The sequence below is a fragment of the Odocoileus virginianus genome, chromosome 12, assembly GCF_023699985.2.
Source record: "Odocoileus virginianus isolate 20LAN1187 ecotype Illinois chromosome 12, Ovbor_1.2, whole genome shotgun sequence".
Taxonomy (NCBI): Eukaryota; Metazoa; Chordata; class Mammalia; order Artiodactyla; family Cervidae; genus Odocoileus; species Odocoileus virginianus.
Window position 1 is genome coordinate 41,230,782 of NC_069685.1, and position 17,246 is coordinate 41,248,027.

General features: G+C 49.6%; 1 protein-coding gene across 5 annotated transcripts in view; it reads left to right on the forward strand.

Moving 5' to 3' along the window:
- GOLGA3 (golgin A3) overlaps positions 1-16,141 on the forward strand; it is a 45,023-nt gene extending 28,882 nt beyond the window's left edge. For all 5 annotated transcript variants that reach the window (XM_020905698.2, XM_020905702.2, XM_020905701.2 and 2 more), the window contains exons 12-24: positions 458-535; positions 1,299-1,562; positions 2,705-2,799; positions 3,495-3,711; positions 5,281-5,424; positions 6,049-6,246; positions 7,036-7,152; positions 9,197-9,336; positions 9,924-10,056; positions 10,272-10,394; positions 11,130-11,294; positions 12,078-12,241; positions 12,810-16,141. In XM_020905698.2, the coding sequence (XP_020761357.2) occupies positions 458-535; positions 1,299-1,562; positions 2,705-2,799; positions 3,495-3,711; positions 5,281-5,424; positions 6,049-6,246; positions 7,036-7,152; positions 9,197-9,336; positions 9,924-10,056; positions 10,272-10,394; positions 11,130-11,294; positions 12,078-12,241; positions 12,810-13,026 (2,055 nt within the window). In that variant the 3' untranslated portion in view covers positions 13,027-16,141. The remainder of the gene's footprint in view (positions 1-457; positions 536-1,298; positions 1,563-2,704; positions 2,800-3,494; positions 3,712-5,280; positions 5,425-6,048; positions 6,247-7,035; positions 7,153-9,196; positions 9,337-9,923; positions 10,057-10,271; positions 10,395-11,129; positions 11,295-12,077; positions 12,242-12,809) is intronic.
- Positions 16,142-17,246: the final 1,105 nt, after the last annotated feature.

Genomic DNA, 17,246 nt, shown 5'->3' on the forward strand with positions numbered 1-17,246 from the left:
CAATGAGGAGCTCAGACTTGGGAAAAGCCACATAGAACTTTGATTTTTTTTCCTTCCTGGCTGCTTGACTTTAGCGTGACCTCCAGGACACATCGACAAGAGTGGGCGAGGGTGGGGAGATGGCCTGACGGTCCCACACCTGGGAGCTGCCATGCTGTGATGCAAGCAACCAGTAAACAAATACCGAACAAGAAAGCTGTAGGGTGTGGAGGAAGCAGAATTAATGTCGGGAACAATGTTGTCTTCAAATCCTGTTTGATGAGCATCAAAAGGAAGTCAGTGACATGTTTTCTCTCCAGGGAGTAGGTGCACTTTTTGTGCAGACACTGGTTGACTGTTACCTTCTAGGACAGGATGCTCGGAGGCAAGTTGTTGATGCCTCTGTGCACATGTGTCTCCCTGAGACACAGGGCCCTCCTGGAGCCATCAGTGTAACATCTGCCCTCGTGTCCCTCAGGTGGAGCACCTGCAGCAGGAAGCTGGCGCTCTGAAAAAGCAGACACAGAAAATAAAGGAACAGTTTCTTCAACAAAAGGTAAGAATGCATGGTTAGTTTTCTTGCCATGAAACAAGTGTGTGAAGAAAATCCTATATGTTTAATCTTTTCACTGGAAAGAAATCACTCAAGAGGACTGTAACATCTTGGCTCCAGGTTTTTTAAGGCACTTCACTGACTCTAAAACACACATCTCACCCCTCCCATTTTTATATCTCTGAAGTCAGGTGCATTTTCAGGGTGGGCTTGGCATCTGTATCTCACGGATCGTGTACCCTACCATCATGTAGCATGAGCACATGTTGCTTCCACAGAGCCCCAAGCGTCCTGTTCAACGTGTCTGATAACAGTCACACCACAGTCTAGCATTGAAATAAGGTGTTACACATTAGTGAAGCCAGTTCTGCTCTGGAGGAATGAACACAGAGTGTCACCAAGGGTCTGAGGAAGGGCGACTGAGAATGTTGTAAGTGGTGGGGGGTTTTATCACTGAGATGCAAGCGGGGGTGCCTTAAGAAGTCAGGCAGAGCAAGTAGAGGGAGAAGGAATGGCCACATTCCCCCAAGAAGGTGACATGGTCAGGACCCCCAGTGGCTGGCGTAATTGCTATGTGACTCACCCAGACCTGTTGAGGAGTGTAAAATTGTGACGTCTCAGTGGGTGGTATCTTGCACTTTGTGAAATACATTATCTTTAGCTCCCCAAAAGTGTTGTAGATGTAAGCGGTGAGTGTTCTTGTTTACGCCATTCCACCGTTTGGAAGCCCCACCCCCCTGGCTGCAGCTTCTGTCTCATTGGGCAGGTGATGGTGGAGGCCTACCGCCGCGATGCCACCTCCAAAGACCAGCTCATCAGCGAGCTGAAGGCCACAAAGAAGAGGCTGGACTCGGAGGTGAAGGAGTTGCGGCAGGAGTTGATGAAACTTCAAGGGGAGAAGAAGTCCGTGGAGGTGGAGCACTCACGCCTGCAGAAGGAGATGTCGCAGGTCCGGCAGCAGGTGGTGGATCTCGAAGGGCACCTGCAGTCCGCACAGAGGGAGCGTGATGAGATGGAGACGCAGTTACAGGTTTGGGGCGTCTTTGACGTGTGAGGGTTCAGCTGAACGTGCCTGGGTCTGTGTGGTGGGTGGGCAGGGACACGTGGACAGGTTTTTAGAAAAGTAGCCTGGAAAAAGTCCTCCTGGAGCTCAGATGCTGGGGGGTTGGGAGGGGTGGTCCAGGCAGAGATACAGCTGTGAGGGAGCTACTGAGATAGGCCTGGAACCAGCGTCTGAGAGCTAAAGAGTCAGCAGAAAGCCAGGGAGCTGCTGGATGGCAGAGAGTTCTGTGCGTGTGGCAGGGTGTGTGAGGAATACACTGGTTTGTGCTCTGGGTTTTAAGTGTGGTGCAGCCGGATTTGCTGTGCATGCCCGAAGGCCCCTGTGGTCGAGGGGAGGCAAGCGTGGAGGCGGGAGCCAATGAGAGATGGTGATGGCAGTGTCAGAGAGGGTGTCTGGAATGGGACGGGGAGAGGGAGACCTCAGGCCAGATTCCTGCAGCTGAGGACCATGTCAAGTGTGAGAAACTGAGGCAGACAGTAGATTTGGGGAGAGCAGTGGCAGGGAGTCAGACCAAGGGCTTTGTCTTACATGTGATGCGTCAGAAATCCCACAAGCAGACCAGGCAAGGTCTAGGGGGGCAGGTGGGCCGGAGGCCACAGCTGAGAGCTGTGAGGGTGCAGGCAGGACAAGAGGGCTGGGAGCTATGGGAGCACGGGGCTCACTGAGGGGCTCGGTCTGTGAGGGCTGAGCTGGGCCTGGGGGCTGGTGCTCACTGCACAGGAGGAGACAGGGCAGTGGGTGAGGCCAGGAGGGGGCACAAGGCTACTCCGAGAATGCTGGGAGAAACCAGGGAGGGGCCCGGGGGCTCTGTCAGGGAGTCCGGTGCGGCCCCCAGGTGGGATGTGGAGGCCAGAGGTTTTCCCCCTGGCCAGTTCTTCTCACTTGTTTCCACCACATTCCTTGGCACAGGCAACTCAGGGTGCTCCTAACCTTTGTTAAAGTGGTCACTTACCTCAGGACCCTCTGTCCAAATCTTCCTTAAAACCCGTGTCCTGTAAGGCAGCCCTGAGAGGGCGCCATTTACCTGCGAGGAAGCTGGTCCCAATATTGGGGCTTCGGGTCGAGGGCCTGACGCTCCTCATTTTGTCTTTTCCTGTCTTTTTTTGAAGTCTTTGCAGTTTGATAAAGAGCAGATGGTTGCTCTGACGGAGGCCAATGAGGTACTCAAGAAACAGATAGAAGAGCTGCAGCAAGAAGCCACGAAGTATGCGGGCGGGGCGTGTGGGGGAGGCCGGGCGGGGTTATGAGCCATGCAGGGGACCCCAGCACCCTGTGTCCAGTCCTTACTGGTCTACCTCAGGAGGCCTAGATGTCAGAGTCCAGATTTAAAGCTGCAAAAGTGATTCTGTCCAGACTTGACAGTTACACATGGATGTGCTAACATATCCTTTCACAAACACTCCTGTCTGTTGTTGTTTTTGTTACTTTTCCGTGTCAAGAACTTGTTGCAGTGCCCTTCCTGCCCCAGCTCCCTGCCCAGGGTGGACGCTTGTGTTGGTCCCCCTCAGCCCACGCCAGGCCCTTCCACTCCCAAGGCGTGTCCCACAGCGCTCTGCTCTGGTCAGCCGCTGCTTTACTGTGAGCCTGAATGTTGAGTTTCTTGCTGATCAGGAGGATCACTGGAAGCCTTTCTTTTTGGTAGGAGAGGACTCTTTCTGCCTCCACCAAATCATTTAAACAGCTCCAAAAGGGGAGCGGGGCAGTTGAAATGTAGTGCTGGGCTCCTCAGGGGCACCCACCAACCACATCCTAGGGAGGCAGATCTGGACAGGGTGGAGCCGAGACAGCCTCCCTGCAGAGCCCTGAGGCATGGGGCTTGGATGCACATGTGCTCGTGCTTGCTTGGTGTGGCATGTGAGTTGAGGTGAGCTGAAACCTCCTTCCGTCTGCCCGCCCCAGGGCCATCACCGAGCAGAAGCAGAAGGTGAAGCGCCTGGGTTCGGACCTGACCAGCGCACAGAAGGAGATGAAGACCAAGCACAAGGCCTACGAGAGCGCGGTGGGCATCCTCAGCCGCCGCCTGCAGGAGGCTCTCGCGGCCAAGGAGGCGGCCGAGGCCGAGCTCAGCCAGCTGAGAGCCCAGGCGGCCGCCGGCAGCAGCGACCTCACCTTGCATGTGAGTAACTCATTTGCTTCGGCCACTTGCAGAGACTTGGTGTAGGGGCGTGACATTTATAGGCAACTCCCCTCCGAAACCCTCTTAAGAGGGTCTAGAAAAGTGGTGTGGGGCAAGCATGTGGGCAGTGTTTTTCTAAAATACCTCGTGGTCATGAAATGACCAGGGACCCTGATGAAGCGAGTGGAGTGCCCCCTGCTCACTCCAGTCCTCCTCTGCCTCATTGTGGGGAAGAGGCTCTGTAAGTAGGTGAAGTTCTGTGAGCACACGAGTGTAGCATGCGAGGGTTCAGGATGAGGGTTGGGGAGTCCAGAAAAACTTTTGGGAAAGGTGACATCTGAACTCGTCTTCAGTGAAAGGGCATCTCAGCAGAGGGGTGCTCCTGTGCTGGCTGTGCTGTGCGCTGGGTCTGGGGGGCACGCGGCTGGCTGGGTGTCTGGCTCTAGGGCTAGTTCGGACTTTCTCTTACGTGAGACAGAGCAGGCTGAGACCTGACCACTGCCCTGTTGGAAAGTCCCAGGTGAGGGCGGGGGTGGGCAGGGGTAATAACGGTACCTGAGGTGCTGGGAGCTGAGTGGAGGTGGCAGGATGGCAACAGGAGGAGCTGATGGGGAGGCCTCGTGGAGGCCAGCCCCAGGGGCATGGGGGTGGGGGTGGTGCTGGAGACAAGCCCATGGGACAGACAACATGTGCAGCATAGTGGATGGAAGTGGCTATGAAACGCTTGGGGTCAGAAGGAGCAGGGAATGTGCACACAGCAAGGGTCGAGGGCTGAGTCGTCTGGAACCTCTCTTCCTACTCCAGCGTCCTGAGGGAGAGCCTTTAGGATGGAGGACAGGGCAGCAGGGCAGGTGTGCTTGTCGCGCGCGCGCGTGTGTGTGTGTGTGTGTGTGTGTAGGGGGTGTGTTCACACGTGAAGGCTCTCAGGTTTCCCTTGGGTGCTGCACTGTCAGTCTGTCAGTCACAAGTGCCCTGGTTCCCCAGATCCCAGCAATGTGGAGCCTACCACCTCCCTTCACACCCGCTCGTAGGTATGAAACTCTGCCTCAGTTAATTTGCATTTCATTTATAACCCACAGATTTGAGTCATTTCACTTAAGCTTAGTAATTGTATTTTTTTTCTCATATTTGTTTTTCTCGTCTCTCAAATTGAAAAATCCTGAGTTGGAGGACACTGTAGCATAGTGTGGTGTTCTCTTGCCAAAATACATAAATTCAGTATTCCCTCTCACATGCTTACTTTATACAGTATCAGGAGAACTTACTTGCAGTTTCTTTTTTGTTTTAAAGTATCTGTCTGTTTAATCTACTCACTTATTTGCCAAAGACAATAATTTATAGCTGTTACTTTTCTGTATTTTCAAAGCATTAACTGAAAAAGTTAGTTTATGAGTCATTACTATGTGACACCTGGTACTTGATTTCGTCTCTTGAAGGAGAGGGAACGCTATAGAGAGCCTATTGCTTGTCTCATGTGGTTGGCAGGCTCACGCCGTTGGTGGGAAGCTGGGCTATGTGGGGGTCTTTAGTGAAACCCTGACCGAATACACCTTCCGTCCCGGCTATCAGGAGCGGGTCCAGGCGCTGGAGGCGGAGCTGCAGGCTGTCGGCCACAGCAAGATGATGCTGGAGAGGGAGCTGCAGGAGGTCATCTCGCTGACTGGCCAGGAGCTGGAGGAACAGCGGGAGAAGGTGCTGGAGCTGGAGGATGAGGTAGGCCAAGCCCTGCTGTTGCACTGCCCAGGGACGAGCGCCACCCCACGTGCAGGATCGGGGCGCAGCCCAGCCTGAGTGCTTGGCCTCCACTCTGTGCTTCTGGGGGCTGTCCAGCCACTCCCCTGGGTCTGACCACCTGCACTGCTGGACACCCTGCATGCAGTTCAGTGAGGCCTGCTGTGCCTGCTCTCGCTCCAGTGTGGCCAATAAGAAACCCAGCCTGGAAGATCTCCATGTAACCCTCAGGCTCAGAGATGGTTGTGGCTTCAGGTGATACCACACACTGCAGCATGGTAATGTCCCCTGGGTTCTGCACAGAGTCCCAAGGTGACTGTCGGGAGCTGCAGGCTGCGTGCACAGTTCATGGTCATCTCTGTCACACTCAGCTCTGGGCCCACCTGGGCTCCAACCTAGATGTGCTTCTCCAGAAGTCCACAGGAGAGGACTGGCTGTCGGCTGTGGGTCTAGGAGAGAAGCAGGCTGGCCACGGCAGCCTTGCCAGCTGTGGAGCGAGGGTCCGCTGCATCTGGTGCTCATCTGTGTGTTGTTGCATTGTGGTATTAATCATTCTGTGCCTGGAGTGCAGTGGCTCCACAAACCAGCAACTTTGATTTGTTTCAGCTTCAAGAGTCCAGAGGCTTCAGGAGGAAGATAAAGCGCCTTGAGGAGTCAAATAAGAAGCTAGCTTTGGAACTGGAGCACGAGAGAGGGAAGCTCACGGGCCTTGGGCAGTCCAATGCAGCCTTGAGGGAGCACAACAGCATCTTAGAGACAGCATTAGCCAAGAGGGAAGCAGACCTAGTTCAGCTGAACCTTCAGGTATTGGAGCTCATTTGCCAGAAGCAGGAGGAGACCTGCTGCAGGCCAGGCAAACTCTCAGGGCCTTGGCTGCATCGTCTGTGCTTCATCACAGACACCTGCAGAGTAGAGGCGTGGAGTCAGAGGCCCAGAGGATCTGCTGGAGCCTCAGCCCTTCTGCCTGTCCTGAGGTGGGGGTGGAGCAGGGGAGCTGAGCTGTAAAGGAACTAGACTCAGTCCCTAAGGTTCCCTGGGGGTGCAGAGGAGACCCTTTACTAGCTCCGACCTGAGGGCCTCCTGTGATTCAGCACTGGGGTTCGAACCCTGGTGGATGTCACCCTACAGACCCCACTGTCAGTTCCTCAGCTCTGCAGCCCCTCTGGGTTTTTTACCAGCCCCGCCCCACCCCTGCCTTGAATAATCCAGACTTTAAAGAGCTTCCAGATTTTCCTGTGTGCTAGTACCCACCATCTGAGTTACCTGCCTTGCCATGAAGACAACTGCATTGATAACCCCTGATTTAAATATGCATCTTTTGGGCTCCTAACCCTATGTTTGAATATGATCATATGATTGTGCTCATGTGATCTGAGATTTCAGTTTTGAGAACAGTGTTCTCCAGAAGTAGAAATCTCACTCCTTTCCTGGCTTGTACCTTTGTTGATAACATGTCATGATGTCTTGTTCCCACATGATGCTTGATTCCCTCACATGACCCTGATCAGAGTGGCCTGTGCTTTCTCCCAGGGCTCTTCAGGCTTTGCAAATTTGATGTCCTTCTTTCCTTACCCCTCTTGGAATGTGCTGTAGGTGCAGGCAGTTTTGCAGCGCAAGGAAGAAGAGGACCGCCAGATGAAGCAGCTTGTCCAGGCCTTGCAGGCCGCACTACAGAAGGAAAAGATGATGGTGCACAGCCTCGAGGAGCAGGTGTGTGACTTCCAGCTGGTATCAGACTGCAACCTCCCAGCGCCTTTTGGAATGTAACTTGTAAATGTCTAAAAACTCAGTATTAGTACCCTTGACCCATCAGTTCCCTTCCAGGAACTTCTCTGTGAATACCTTGGCTAATGGCTCCAAGGACTGGGTGTCGTCATAAGGTTGGTGACAGAGCCTGGAGGGAGTCTCCGTACTCATCAGTGGAAGAAAGGGCTTAGATTAAACTAAGGAGCAGTCGTGCGAGTCTAAGATGTGTGCACAGAGCTCCACAGCTGTGTCTTTGCTGGGAAAAATGCACTGCATGTGGTGTGGAGCTGAAAAGCAAACTGAAGAACAGTCTATGATGACCCCATTTGTGTTGAAGAAGCATCCAAGAACAGTGGTTCTGGAGATCCGTGCCATTCTCAACATCTAGAGCAGTTTTCCTGGCTGCCACCTTTCACGCTCAGATGTTCACCAGTGCATCAGGTGGCTCGACCCACAGACAGGCCTGCCCCGGCCACCCCACAAGCAGAGTGGACCTCAGGCTGTAGACTTAAAGTTTTACCATCATGGTCCATTGTCTGTGGTTTCTGTGTAGCTCTTTCCTCATGAGAACATCAGCATCCTGGGACAGGGTCTGGCTTGTTGGCCATCGTGTCCCCAGGGCCTTCTCAGAACAAGTGGCAGAACATGTTTGTTGTGGGCACACTCCTGCGTGTGTAGGTGCATGTCACCTGGGCTTTGCCACTTTTTTACATTTCTCCATGACAATGTACTGGAGCTAGAAGGAAATAGTTTTTTTTTATTTCATGAGTGAGACAGTAAGACATTCCTTTATTTATTTTTTTATTATTTTATAAAATATTTTTTGGGTGCACTGCACAGCATGTGGGATCTAGTTCCCCAAGTAGGAATCTGAACCCGCACCACCTGCATTGAAAGTACAGGGTCTTAACCATTGGATTGCCAAGGAAGTCCCCAGACATTCTTTTAAAGTAGTACTAGTTTTAAGATACATTAAGAATATTGTAATGTGATCAATTATTAGCTTCTTCTTGACTCCACATGCATCTCGTTTGCCATATTTAATCCTTGCTTGCAGTTGCTGCACATCTGGTGGTTCTAAACTGAATCAGCAACACTCCCTTCTTTTCTGTCCCTCACCTTCCTGTCTTTTGATCTGTACTCAGGTATCACTTAATAGTTTTATTCTCACCTTAAAGAAGTTGTAACTAGGCAATTTTTAACTGGAAGTGCTGGGGGGATGATGTTTATTTGATTCTGATTTCTTTTTTTAAGGGCAGTAATTGTAAAAGATGCCTATTTATTTTTCCAAGTACATTTGGTCTGATAGTCCTCATTGTAAAAACAGTACATACTAGCAAAAATTTTTAGTGTGTGTGGAGATTAAAGTATCTTGAATCTCTACCTAGTGACAACCACTGCTAATACCCTCTATTGGAGTTTTTTCCGGGTATATATGAGTTCTTTCTATATTCATTTGTCATATACTATAAATATTTTTATTAAACTTCTTTTACATGAAGTACTTGCTAGTGTAGTTAGACAAGAAAACTTAAATATTGGAAAGGCAAATGAAAAATGTTGTTATATTCTGAGAATTTGCTTATCTTCTCAGAAACCTTGAGATAAAATGTTGGTAACCATGAAAAAGCTAGTTACATCCTAAAAGGAAAATGAGCAGTAGCATTATTACACTTAGACGGGCTGATAGAAAGGTAGATTCTTCCTCAATACATGAATTATGAACAAAAGTAACAAGAAATAAGCAGATACACTTGAAAAAGACTGTAAGAACCACTGAGGCCCAGAAAGTTGAACTTAACTGTTTGCTCAGCAGGTGCTGCTGCCATGTTGCACGCTTTCAGGCCAGGTGCGTGTTCAGTACTTTCATCCTTGACAGGCACCTTGAGAAGCTGTGGAAAGAAGGCCTGCAAGAGCGGCTAGGAGGTGGGCGGTTGGGGCAACTGCCTCCAAACGTGCTGCGAGGTTCTGCCTCTGTCCTTGACAATGCTAATGTTTTTTGTTTTAGGTTGCTGCAGCCAAGGCAGAAGCGGGCCACAACCGCCGCCACTTTAAGGCTGCCACCTTAGAGCTGAGCGAGGTGAAGAAGGAGCTGCAGGCCAAGGAGCAGGAGGTGCAGAGGCTACAGGCAGAGGCCGACGGGCTCCAGTAAGTGGGAGTGGGTGCCGCCACCATCTCATCTCCAGTTAGCACCTTCGAACACCAGGGTCCCCTATGTTCGAGCAAATTGCTGGGCAGATCTCTGGAGGTAGATCTAAGGAGGAGAAATGCATCCAATTGCTATCTCAGAATGCCTGCAGCTTAACACTGAGACTTTGGCCCTGATGCTGTGTGCTCCCACTCTGTGCCTTGCTGGTCCTTCTGTGAGGACAGAGAGCCCTGGGGGCTGTGCCCACCACCGGTGCTCACTGTGGGCTCCCACTGGGGGGCCTCGGCTCGAACATGTGTAAGCGCACATGTGTTGGGCAGTGCACATGCATTGAACTCTGCAACACTTTCCCTCCTGTTGTAATCTATGATTGGGCGCTCATGGAGAAGCCCTCCCAGGGGTTGTGAGCGTTAGTTGAGTGAGTGCATTCACAACTCCTAGAATAGTCCCCACCCAGGGTGCGATATGCGAGTTTTGTCCTTACGAATGTCACCTAGGACATCTAACAGTCAACTGAAAGCATTTTTGAGTGGGAAGTTCATTGGAAGAACAGTGTAATTTTACTCCTTCTTGTTTTTTGTGCTAGAATCCAGGAGGGGAAGCACTCGCAGGAAATAGCAGAATTCCAGGCGGAGCTGGCAGAGGCCCGGACCCAGCTCCAGCTGCTGCAGAAACAGCTGGATGAGCAGCTGAGCAAAGAGCCCGTAGGAAACCAAGAGGTGACTCACTGGGCAGCTTTCCCTCCCCAGTTAACAGGGCTTACAGAACAAGACTCTGCTTGACACATTCATTTCATTCCCTGTCTTCTTGGAAAGGAAATTTTTTTTTTCCTAAGTGTATTAAATGATACAAAGAGATAGAGTTACAGCAATTTTATAATGCAAGAAAGCCATTTTAAAATTCTTTGGGTCATGTGATGTTTTTCTGTCTCTAGATGGAAAATCTCAAATGGGAGGTGGATCAGAAAGAGAGAGAAATCCAGTCCTTGAAGCAGCAGCTGGACTTGACCGAACACCAGAGTAAACAGGAGTTGGATGGAATACAGCAGTCGTTGCAGGTACAGGTCGTGTCAGGGCCCCAGTAGCACTCCCCCAGCTCTTCCCAGTACCATGCCAAGCACCATGCTACATGCACAGCAAGCATTTTTGATGGATTGAGTCCTCTCACCAGATCGTTCATGTTTCAGAAAGCAGCCCAGATCAGGCAGCTGAGGGACACCCAGCAGAGACCAGAGCCCCTGGGCTGAGCTGTGCAATTGTCCCAGGAACGAGATCTCATTGAGTCCAGTATATGAGAGTGCCATTCACCAGTGTGTGATGAGCTGCTCTGAGAAGAAGCCTATGTACATAGACTCTTGACTGCTCGAGGATGGGATCGGGGTAGGGGGTTGGGGGATGACTCTGAGATTCCTACATGTGGATAGACAGCTTGAGTAATCATCAGAACTGCCTTGTCTTCTGTCCCGGGAATAGTTAAGCTTATTCTAGTAGCTGACCTTGGAATTTAAACAAGGATTGGGTTCATTGTCAAATGTTGTGGGAATGTTACTGGTTCCTTGACAGAAGCTCCGAAGTTTGCATGGGAACGTTGAGGACAGAATTGTAACTGGATTCTCTTCAGTGTAGACTCCTAGAGAGGAGTGTTGGTGGGAGGGGAGTGTCACATGAAAGCTTTGGTGTACAAAGCCAGGCTAGTAGTCCCAGCCCCTTAGAATTGTGACATACAAACTAGATTTGTGCAGGGTGCTTAAGATCTTTCAGTTTTTGAAAATCTATGACTCCACTTTCTTTAGAATATTAAATCTGAGCTGGAGATGGTGCGGGAAGACCTGTCCATGACCCAGAAAGATAAATTTATGCTTCAAGCTAAAGTGTCAGAACTGAAGAACAACATGAAGACACTGCTCCAGCAAAACCAGCAGCTCAAGCTGGACCTGCGGCGAGGAGCAGCTAAGACGGTATGAGACCGCCCGGGCCATCAGTAGGCCGTGGTAGATGTGTGGGCTGATGGTTGGCAGGCATTCAGTCATAAAGTTACAGTTAACCAGCGTTGGGCTACTACCATGTGAGATGATGATGGCATATTCTTTTTGGATCACCGGCCAAATCTTTTTAATTTAGTGCTTTTTCTAACAGAACGTTGGCCTCTTTCTATGAATTCAGATGCCATTTTATTGTAATATGCTTTACAGACCAAATGAGGGCATGGTTTGCTTGTGTTAACAAGAGTCCCGGGCCTTCTAGGTGAGCCCAGCTGGGACACACAGCTGCCAGAACAGGCTCGGGGGCCCAGGAACCCCTGAAACTGCTGTCATGAGCTCTTTCAAATTATCTGTTTACTCACAGTTTGTTTTTCTCCTCAACCTATGTAAATACTTAGCTGGTGCAAAGAACTCACAGATTCAGAGGTTTATTTAGCATGGTTTGGTTATCTGTGGAAAAAGTTGGGAGTCCAAGGAAGGGGAGTCTTAGAGTTGGAAAATTGACTTAATTTCTCAGGGAAACTCAGAGTCAAGGCCTTGGTCTCTCTGGAAAGCCCCACCTGTGAGCTGTCATTAGGGGGCCTCCGGTCAGGTCCATGTCCCTGAAGAAACAGGACTGTAGTATTTGTTACATGGTTAGGAAGATTTTCTATTCAGCAGACATTTCCTGAACCCCCCGTGTGATGGCAGGGACCCTTGGGGAAGGGGTGGGGGGGTAAGCCTCCAAGTGGGAAACTAGCCATGTGCTTTGAAAAACAGAGAAAGGAGCCAAAAGGAGAAGCCAGCTCTTCCAGCCCCGTGACACCGGTGAAAATCCCTGACTGCCCTGTCCCGGCCTCGCTGCTGGAGGAGCTGTTGCGGCCCCCACCCGCCGTGAGCAAGGAACCCCTCAAGAACCTCAACAGCTGTCTCCAGCAGCTCAAGTACGACCCACACTGGGCCCCGCAGCTTAATCTATTGCAGATAAACTGCTTAACTTGGAAGAATCTTTCCTGTTACAGCACCCCATGTCCAGCAGAGGCTGAGCAGCTCTGGGGGTGGGGGGTGGGAGGGGAACATGGGGTCCCATGCCTCTCCCTCTGTCTCTAAGGTGGGAGCTATCCTGAGCTAAATGACCCTCAGTGGCCAGGCAGCAGGAAGCCCGTGTCTGGAGAGTGTGGGCAGGTATTGTTTTTGACCCCGAAGAAGCCAGGAAGGACAGACTCAACTCTGTCTTCCCCACATTCTCCCCAAGCAGCGGCCAGTGTGTGCAGAGCTGCCTGGCCTGTGGGCGGAGGAAAATGCCCAGAGTCCCTTTTGTTCTGTGACCCAATCAGTTTGCTGGTCCCAGTAGAGAAGTTCAGTGGGTCCTGAGTGTGAGCACCTGCCGTCCAGTTGAGGCTCGTTAGGGCTGAGTCCCAGGTGATGATGGGCTGTCTCTAGGGGAGCAGCAGCACCCTCCCTGGCTCTCCTTTGACCACGTCCCTTCCTTTCCCTCCCCTGTCTCCCCAGGCAGGAGATGGACAGCCTGCAGCGCCAGATGGAGGCACACGCAGTCACTGTGCATGAGTCGCTGTCCTCGTGGACTCAGGGGGACCCTGCCAGCCCCTCACTGCCGGGAGATCACGCCAACCCTAGAGGAGACACAGAGCGGCATGGTCAGGGCAGGGCCCCGCGAGAAGGGCTTGGAACAGTGACCGCCGAGCATCCCCACCCCGAGTGTTTGTAACTACCCCGAGGAGTGTTCTCTCATCAATGTTATTTATTTGACTGTGTGCTCTATGTTTTTCTAAGAGGTGAAATTTAAGTTTTGCGTTTGCCTTTTCAAGGAGTAAAATAACAAAACAGGAGCCAAGGATTGAAAAATAATCATTTGCAGATCACAACCAGCTTTTCCCATGAAGTGACCAAATCTTAAAAACCTAATTTAGGTCTCAGTGAGACATTTTTGGATGTGTCTGAAGCATATGTGTAGAAGGAGGTATCTTAGGCACGACCATAGACGCTGCTCTCGGACGGTCGCTGGTAGAGACGTTGCACAGCTGAGTCCGATTTCTCACTTTCCTGCCTGATTCAGTAAGTTTTACTACCCTGCAGGAGTGAGGCTTCATTTGCACCTTTGGCTTTTATTTTATTTTATTTTGATTTCAAAAGCCATCTCTCCATAGGATATGTATATAAATACTGAAAATCATAATCTAAACTTTAAAAAGTATATCCTTATATTATTTAAGAATGATCCGAATTGTCTTTTTATTGATTGCCTTTTGAAAATCTGCTGTTAGGAAATAATGTACATGTAGGATTTAGGAATGTCAGAAAATTATATTTTAAGAAATGTATTTACCTCCCAAAGCCAAATATTCTTAGAAGTTCTTTGTTATTTTAGTTTCACTTTATTTTGAGGGTCTTTCCTTGTCACGAGTGCACAACGCTCACCTGTTCGAGCCCTGGTCCTGCATGGCCTCACTCACCCCAGCCAACCCCTGGGCAGGCCTGATGACCACCAGGATGCCACACAGACACCACGGTCAGCAGGTGCTGACCTGACGCATGAGGTGTGGGGAGGGGCTTCAGGAGAAGAGAGGAGGGGAGGGGAGGAGAATAAGGTAGGGCGGCCTGCAGGCTCCCAAAATGGGAGCAAGGCTTCCCCAGGCCTCCCACTCTGCCTTTGTGTGGAAGTGTCCATCAGTACCTGTGTGGTCATCAAGAGATTTGCCAGCCTGTGTGTGTGACAGCCTTCAGAAGGGCCTTCCCCTCTCATCTACAGAGCTGCAAGTTTTCTGAAAGGGGCAGGTCAGCACAAGAGGGTCTCTGGAGCCTCCCATGTGGGACGCCTTATTGGAAACCAGACACCCCAAGTGTGTGAGATCCCACCTAGAATGACTGAGACTCAAGGTTTGAAAGTCTGTCACTAGTTTGCTAAGATGATGTCAAATAATGTTTATTGTTCCAGGTTAAGAGAGAGAGAGTGGGTCTGTGTGCCCCCCATGCAGGGCGACTGGTCTGAAGATGAAGCCTGCGGTGTTACTGATCAGGCCAGACATGCCCATGTGACCTCATCACCTGGGTCTCTTGTGGAGAAAACAGCGTGGTGTTTTTAAGCTGCTTGCATTCTCTCACAATATGCTGTTAGAAGGTTAACCAGTAAGGTTAAAATAGCACTAACCAGAAAGATGTTTAGCATTTTAAAAAGTTCTCCAGCAAATATTGGAACTTCTAAAATACGTATATCATTTGTACAGGGTTATTCTTGGAAATTATACTTGAAACTTCATTATAAATATATTCTACTTTTCCTTCTAAGTTGGAAATCATTTTTGAAAAAACTGTTTTTGTTGGGAAAGAAAAATGGTAATTTACGTTCTTATTTATTTTGGCTTCATTATCCTTTAATTTTAGAGCCAAGAAGTCACTTAGCCTCACTTTGTAGCTGCTTTCTCGCTCCTTGCTAAGGGCTTCTAGAAAATCATCATGCATCTTCTTCCTTAGGAAATGATGAGCGAATCTTGAGTGTGTCTATCGAGAGAAAACCAGTGTCTGTCTTTCACCCCTTTTCCTTTGTGGAATCACCCTGTTTCAGCAGCAGCACCTGCTTGGGGCTCCTGCAGCAGCCTCGTCCATGCTGTGCCAGCCTGGCCTGCCTCTGGCCCCAGCGCTCTGGCTGGCCCCAGCGCTCTGGCTGCCCCCGCCCCCTGCCCGTCCTGTGTGCCCCTTGTGCCGTCGTGTCTGTCCTGCAGTTCCCGAGCTGGGGCCCTTGTGTCCAGGCTTCCTTAACAGATCATCCTGAAGGAGGCAGTTGGACTGAAGTCACCTACTCTTGGTTTGTTAAGGCTTTTTTTTTTTCCTCTGAGGGACTTTACTGGCACTCCTGCCTCCCAGCATTTGAAATATTCTTCTTCCGTGGGCAGAAGTGGGAATTAGGAATTTCCTCATGGAAAGCAACAGTCAAGTCTGGAGTACTTGTAGAAACACATTCGTCGTCACGTTGCATTTGTGTATGTTGTTAATCTTGTACCTCGTGTCCTCACTAGAGGCCATGTCAGCTTGGACACTTCACGATGTTATGACTTGATTTTCTTATGTTCCAAAAATAACTCATCGCAAGGTGGTTATCATTGAATTTTCCACGGTACCCATCACATAGATGCCACGGATTTACATGCCTTCGTTCTACTATTCGGGAGGTGTAACAGGCATTGTTTTTGGTAGGATGTGAAACTGGCTCATTCTCTGGCCTGGGGTCCAGGTACCAAGATGGGCCTTGAAGAAGACAGCCCGTGGAAGGCTGTGTTGGGCAGATTCTCATTAAACTCTTCCTCAGTTTAAAGACTTTTCTTGGTCTTAAGGATACTGCTAAAGCCATGGGCCTGCAGAGTCATCAGGACATATAATCCTATGAGTATTTTTTTAACAAAAATTAAATGTCATGTAAAGACTGCTAGTAGTGAAAGGGACCAGCGGATCTGAAAGAGAAATGTCTCGGAGCCTCCCCAAGGGCCCATGACGTGCGTAGTGTGGGGGTGTGTGAGACACTCTGAGCCTTACTCAAACAAGTCACTCACTCCCGTGCCAGGCGATTCTCAGCGTATGGTGGTCTCAGGTTATGATCGGATCCTTGAGGGTCATGTTTTAGAGGATCTAGAAAACTCGGTGGTGTTAAGTTATTCATGTCTGTTAAAAATTTCCTCATTAAAAGGGAGTCCTAAAGTTGGGGCTGTTCAGGGGAAAGGTGTCACCATGCACAACAAATTGTAACTTTAAAAAGCATGTTGATTTTTTTATAAATTTAAGTGTGCTTGGGAATTCCTTGAATTTTGTGCAATAAACTATTTTTTGTTAAAGATTTTTATATTTCATTGGGGGTGGCTTCATTTTCAGCTATACATTTTGTCATATCTGGGAGTAACTTTTACCTCATTTTATTAACCAACTCTGTTCAAACACTTAAAAAAATTTTATTCTGCCAAAGCTTCAGATGGCTGTGAAATCTAGCTTCTTGTGACTGCTTTTAACCAAGCAAAAGAGCAGCACCTGGCCCGTATCTCTTCTTTTTGTAGCTTCACTCATCTCCATGTGCTAGTGATCATAGAGATGGGAAGCGTTCACAGAGTAACACTCCTTCACAGGGGAGACACTTCTGAAGAAACCACTCTTGAGGCTGCAGACGCGCTGCACACGTGCTTCCTGGCCTGGAGTGTTGTCCAGCCTCGGCCTCCACTGACCATCCCTTGCCCACCACAGTCTCAGCTTTGTGGGTCCCCAGTCTCACCCATCTTTTTCATTCACACTTTGTTTTCAATCAATGAGAGTAAACCAGATGTAGATTATTCACTTAAATGTTATCATTCTTCAGTTAAATGTTATCATATCAGCGTGGTAAAAAATGTACAGAAAATGAGAAGTTAATCAGTGATCACAGAATTTGATTTTGTGATGGGACAGATAAATGTTTTCTTGTGCCTCTGCCTCATTAGTGTCTATAAGCAATTCAGGGTCAGGCATTCTGTGTACCACCCAGACCTAAATGAAACTGCTCTGACTGCCTCCTTTTGTGACCTTAACTTCCTGAAACATTGTGATGCAAATTCTCATCTCTACAATAGTCATGAAGGGGGTGATCATAGGTATTAACTTTTTCCTTTTTCTGTAAAGCTGCTACACATTTGCAGGCCCTGAACAAATGAGTTGATGGATGTGTTTTTAAGGTGTATCTCCTTCGTCACATAGAGGTTCTCTGCTGTACCCTCCTAACAGTCGTACAGTGGGTGTTACAGGAGTGGTCCAAGTGAAGATTTATGGGCAGCTGCTTCCTGTTTCCAGGGGGGGCCTGAGTACCAGCAGAAACACATGCTGAGTGCGGGACCGAGAATGTGGTGCTGAGTCCTCCAGATCACACAGGCTCCTCTGTCATCATGCAGACTAGGTTGGGAGTAGAGAGAGGATTAC